Source organism: Rhinatrema bivittatum, chromosome 12, assembly GCF_901001135.1.
Source record: "Rhinatrema bivittatum chromosome 12, aRhiBiv1.1, whole genome shotgun sequence".
Taxonomy (NCBI): domain Eukaryota; kingdom Metazoa; phylum Chordata; class Amphibia; order Gymnophiona; family Rhinatrematidae; genus Rhinatrema; species Rhinatrema bivittatum.
The window spans coordinates 44,784,191-44,790,190 of NC_042626.1; the positions used below are offsets into that span (position 1 = coordinate 44,784,191).

General features: G+C 45.8%; 1 protein-coding gene across 1 annotated transcript in view; it reads left to right on the plus strand.

Moving 5' to 3' along the window:
* SRPRA (SRP receptor subunit alpha) overlaps positions 1-5,318 on the plus strand; it is a 95,896-nt gene extending 90,578 nt beyond the window's left edge. The window contains exon 14 of the mRNA XM_029573218.1: positions 349-5,318. Within this exon, the coding sequence (XP_029429078.1) occupies positions 349-477 (129 nt within the window). The 3' untranslated portion in view covers positions 478-5,318. The remainder of the gene's footprint in view (positions 1-348) is intronic.
* Positions 5,319-6,000: the final 682 nt, after the last annotated feature.

The window sequence follows — 6,000 nt, forward strand, 5'->3', positions numbered from 1 at the left end:
TGCGTGTAAAACATAGACTGTCTCAGTCTATCTCTGGTGACTTGGAACCATCTGCTAACTCTGTTCTAAGGCAAATCATTGTAAATCCTGCTTAGGTAAAAGGTGCCGTAGAGGTGTTTGATACTGAGCCAGTTCTATGGCTGGGCAGCAGCAGGTCTCCTGTTGGACATGGCCAGAGAGAGAGGGCAAGTGTTTGCATTCAGAAGGTAGCAGTGATTAGTTAATCTTGGATGATGCTTTGCAAGCATGGCTGAAGAGAAAAATGTATATTTTAAAAAGTTACACTTTTTTTTTTTATTATTTTGTTCTCTTTGTCATTATTTACCCTTCTCTCTTCCTCCCTGCTAGGTTGGTGCTGCCATCTCCATGACTTACATCACTGGCCAGCCCATTGTGTTTGTTGGCACTGGACAAACCTACTGTGACCTGCGCAGCCTTAATGCTAAGGCTGTGGTCGCTGCACTCATGAAGGCCTGAAAATGATATACGTACCAAAAAATCCTGCTTTCTTCACAGCTTTCTCAAGAATGGGTTTCCCATCTCCTAACAACTTGGTCATTTTCTATGTGACTTTGATAGAATAGAGAGAATACCAGTATGGGGTGAGGGAGAATATATAAAACTGTTCTCCATTTGGTTATTTGCCAATATTTTATATTTTTCTCCAAAATGTGAGAAAATCCTTACTAAATGAGGCTTATGTACCTTGGTAGGCAGTGGTTAGTCCACTGTGTGGACCTGCACCCAACATCCTTTTGTATTTGGAAAGTAGTCTACCTTGCAACTTCAGTTGCTTTAGCTTGTATACACATTTCTTTTGAAATGCGCACATTTATTCAAAACTTCAGTTGTCCTGCTGTTCCCTAATGAGTTTATTTAAGGTACCCTTTAACCAATTGTATGTAGTAATGTAGCACACAACTAACACAACACCATATCTGCCCTCTTACAAAGTATGTGATTGAAAACAAATTGCTATTTTATTTGGCGGTCATAAACCTAAATTTTTCTCAAGCTTAATGCCTGAAAAGGTTTTTCACTGAAAATGCCACATCAAGCTTTCAAGGCCTTAAGGAGACTAGTACTAACAAAGAACAGACTGCCCTGTCTTCCTCTTTGGTTCGCTACCATTTTGTGTAGATGAAAATGTTCATGTCTTCCACCTGATCTCTCAACCAACTTCCTATTACTACCTTCCATATCTGTCCCAAGCATGTTTAAATTATGGCAGAGTGCTGGTTTCCACCACCCTGCCTTGTCTTCCTCTTCGGGTTTTTATAAGATCTATTTCTTCTTCATCCATCCAATTAGACAAGTCCAGACAAATGGCTTTATGCACACCAGCCAGCAGATGGAGACAGAGATCAACAGGCTCGCTAATTTCACCTCATATACATCAATGCTAACACCAACCTGCTAGTATTCTCTTTCTCCAACAGATGGTAGGCAAGCATCCCCTGCTGTGGACTCAGGCCTGGTAAGCTGAAAAGGCAACTACTAGGAGCCCCTGAGGTGAGCAGCCCCTAACTCTTAGCAAAAAAAAACCCCCAAATGATGAGAAGCTCTTCAGGTGACAGCTCTTGCTGACTACCTAGGTTGATCTGTGCAGGACCCAGGGGGCTTCCAAAGCATTGGGTGTTGGGTTCCCCTTTCCTCAATCCTCTTCTTCTCTTGATGGCTTCCTCTTGTTTTGCCTTCCTAATTTAAAAAAAACAAAAATAAAGGGTATTTATGGGCTCTCTGCTGGTTTAAAAAAAAAAAGCTGAGGGAATTGGAGCAGCTACTGAGCAGGGGGTGTTCTGCGGCAACTCAGGAGCACTGCATTGTGTTTTGAATAAACAGTTATCAGATTTAGGGCAAGTGTAACGAGTTTCTTGGAAAGCTTTGGGCCAGGGCCTCACTTAAGTTTAGCATCATGCAGACTTAAGATGGCGTTGGCTGTGCAGTGTGGGAGAATGACCACATTCTGCACAGCCTGCCATTTTAGGTAGGAAAGTGCAGGCTAGCGCACCTTAAAAGGTATGCAGGGGGGGGGCTCTTCGGCCGATGGGGACCTGCAGAACTGCGATTATTTGGCGGCGGGAGGGCCCAATTTGGGAGAGAAGGCCCTTGTTGAGACTGCAGTACATTCTTCACTTCATGGTCTGGTGTCCATGTCATAACTGCAGAGCTCTGAAATGGAGGTTGGTCCCCTTTCTCTCAGCCCTGAACACAGGTTTGAAGTTGCTGTGGACCCAAGGGGAATTGCTGCTTGTGGTGCAGTGGCTTCTGCTTCTCAGACTCCGGAGGTCTCTGTACCCTGAGTAGTTATCGCTCAGAAAATCTTGAAAGGTTTTCAAGCCGCCTGCAGGAGCAGGGCACAGTTCCAAGGACTATCTTTGCTATCCTAGCAACCTCTACACCTGCCCTTCATGCACCCTTGGGTTCAGATCCCTGGCTCTTCAGATCTGTGTTTTACAGTATTGTTGTGAGATCTGAACTGTGTTTGGCGCAGGATGCCCAGGAAGAACTGAGAGAGGATTTTCTGCCATTAGAACCAGAAGTGATTTATTTGGAAGATACTGGTTACGATTTGGTGTGTGCATTGGCCAGAGTTTCTCTGGGTGCGCAACTGGTTAGCAGGTTCGATCTCCAAGATTAATTTCACTAAGCTGCAGTTTAAGGAATAGCTCTTATTTGGAGAAGAGCTGGAAAAGATGACAAAAGCGTGAGATGCCTCAAAAGACCCAAAGATCCCGGAAGATAGAACGAAAGCCCCATCCAGAAGTTACTCATCCCTCAGTCGATATCAAGATGAGAATATTAAAGTCAGGTTTGAAATTTTTTGGGACAAAGTTCTAGGCCATGTTCCAGTCTTTTCATTCTAAGAAAGAATGGTTATGGAGGTTCTACCTCCTCTAGGGCATCACAGTGTATGCTTGATGGGGGGGGGGGGGGGGGGGGGTCCTATCTCTGGAACCAGAAAGAGGTGCCATCTGTCTATGTTTTATTAGAAATGGGCCTAAAATACAATGGACAAGTGGGTCCCTGGAAATCATATAGAATGGTTATGCTCTGGAATTTGCATGTCCTGTTTCTAACACTTTTATGGTTTCTCCTTGTTACTCTGTGGAAAAAAGAGGTAGTAGTCTGCAGAGGTTTCTTGATTTAAAGGCTTTAATCCTACTACCGAAACCCCTGGAAGGTCAGCATTGCTACTCCATTTACTTTGTGGTCCTAAAGAAGGAAACATTCTTTTGCCTCATTCTAGATTTGAAGAGGGTCAGTGTCTTTTTTTTAAGGTGTCCCACTTCAGGATGGACACCATAAGATTGGTAATTGTCTGTTCAGAAAGTAGAATCTCTGACATCCTTGATCTAAGGGAAGCATATCTTCACATTCCAATCCAAAAGAATCATCAGTATTTCCTGCAGTTTATGATGCTGGGTCGTCATATTCAGTTTCAGGTTCTGCCACAGCACCATCATTAAAGATGATGGTGGTGGTGGCAGTGATGCTACACAAGCAAGGCATTTTGGTGCACACTTTTCTTGGCAATTGGCTGAAAAGAGAAAGTTCCTTACAGTGGAGCATTTCGGCTTCTCAGGGAGAAGTCCAATTGTTACAGGATTTGGGATGGATTGTCAAATTTTCCATGAGCAATCTTCAGCCATGTCAGTCTCTGGATTTATCTAGGAGCTCAGTTCAATACAAGGATAAGTTGGGTTTAGCTAACAGAACAAAGAGTTTAGAAGTTGAAGGGCCAGATTCTAGCACTGGGGACGACCAGAATTTCTGATGGTGAGGTCCTGCCTCCAGACTCTAGGCTCCATGCAGTATCCTTGGATTTAGTACCATGGGTGAAGGTGCATATGTGTCCTCTTCAAAGAGCCTTGCTTTCCAGGTAGAATTCCTATTCCCAAGACTATTCCATGAGACTTAATCTACTCTGGCAGAGGCAAACAGAGCTTGCACTGGAGGCTGGACATCAGGCACTTGAAATATGCAGTGGTTTTGGTGGCCTCGACCTTGATCATAGTGACATCGGATGGATGTCAGGCTGGAGTGAGGTGCACTGTCAGGTGCTGTTTGCTCAAGGACAATGGACCCCTGCAGTAGTGAGCTGGTCCATCAACCCCCTGGAAGCCAGAGCGATTTGGTTGGCTCGACTGCAGTTCATGCCTTTGTTAGTGTGGCAGGCAGTCAGGATGGTGATAGACAATGCCATGGTGATAAAGAACATAAATCATCAAGGGGGAACTCTTTGAGTCCTCAAATGTCAATTGAGATAGACTTGCTTCTTGCTTGGGTAGAAAGGAATTTGCAGGCCTTGTCAGCATCTCGTATAGCTGAGATGGACAATACTCAGGCAAAGGAGTAGTTGAATGCCTCCAATCCTATCCCCTCTCCACACACACTCACACACACTCCTTCACTTCTCTTCCCTCCCACCCCATGCAGCAGGTTACCTGCGGCATCACAGGACCCTCTTCCTGCTCATGGGTGCCTCACTATTCTGTGTCACCACATGTCCTCTTCCTGGTGTGGGAACCCTGCAATCACCTCAGTACTTCACACTACAGCAGATTCTTTACATTATTCCATGCTGCCGTGGGTCCTTTTCCAGTCTGGGTGGTGGGAACCCCGTGGGCACATTATCCTGTGCTGCCGCAGGTTTTCGTCTTGCCTGCAGTGAGTAAGTTGTCGCTGGCCTGAATTTTGAGGGGGGCCATGACTCCTACAGCCCCCTCCTCCTGATGCCCATGTTCAGGCAGATTACCTCAATCGCAATGTCATAGACCGCAATGTCATAGACCTAAGGGAATGATTCAAAGGGCCTTTGATCTGATTGTAGCCAATGGGGGTCTACCAGAGTTGGATCTGATGGCGATTTGCCAGAATATGAAGGTGCACAGATTTTTCAGCCAAAAGAAAGACCCTTCTTAGTCTGCTGTCAATGCCCTGATGCAGGAATGGACAAAAGAGGGGGTTTTATATGTTTCCTTCTGGGCCAATGTTAGGCAGGCTGCTTTAAAGGATTGCTGGGCATCCAGGGCTGGTGATCCTGGTGGCTCCAGACTGACCTCGTCGGCAATGGTATGCAGATCTTCAGCGTCTGCTGTATGGTATCTGTCTAAGGCTTCCACCTCACAAGGAGTTACTTGTCAGGATCTGATGTTTTACAAGGATTTGGATCAATTTTGTCTTACAGTTTAGCCCTTGAGAGAACACAATTAATGAAGAAATATTATTCACAGGCACTGTTCACTAGGGATGTGAATCATTTTTGAACGATTAAAATTATCGTCAGATAATTTTAAAATCGTCCAAAATCGTTAGCGTGCACGATACAATACAAATGCCCCTGACGATAAATCGGGGGCATTTGTATTGTATCGTGCACGCTAACGATTTTGGACGATTTTAAAATTATCTGACGATAATTTTAATCGTCAGATAATTTTAAAATCGTCCAAAATCGTTAGCGTGCACGATACAATACAAATGCCCCCGATTTATCGTCAGGGGCATTTGTATTGTATCGTTAAATAGGGCACGGGAAAACCGGCACACCAAAAAACCCCTAAAACCCAACCCGAACCTTTAAAAAAAATCCCCCACCCTCCCGAACCCCCCAAAAATGTTTTAAATTACCTGGGGTCCAGTGGAGGGGGATCCCGACGCGATCTCCCTCTCTCTGGCCACGGCTGCGTTGAGAGAAATGGTGCCGGTGGCCCTTTGCCCTTATGTGACAGGGCAAAGGTAGCGCCGGCGCCATTTTGGTTCCCGACGTCACGCGTCCAGGAGATCGTCCCGGACCCCAGCTGGACCCCCAGGGACCTTTGGCCAGCTTGGGGGGGCCTCCTGACCCCCACAACACTTGCCAAAAGTCCAGCAGGGGGCCGGGAGCGACCTCCTGCACGCGGGCCATATTGCCAATCTTCAAAATGGCGCCGGTGCTACCTTTGCCCTCACTGTCATACGGGCGATGGTCGGGGTGGGTTTTAGGGTTTTTTGGTG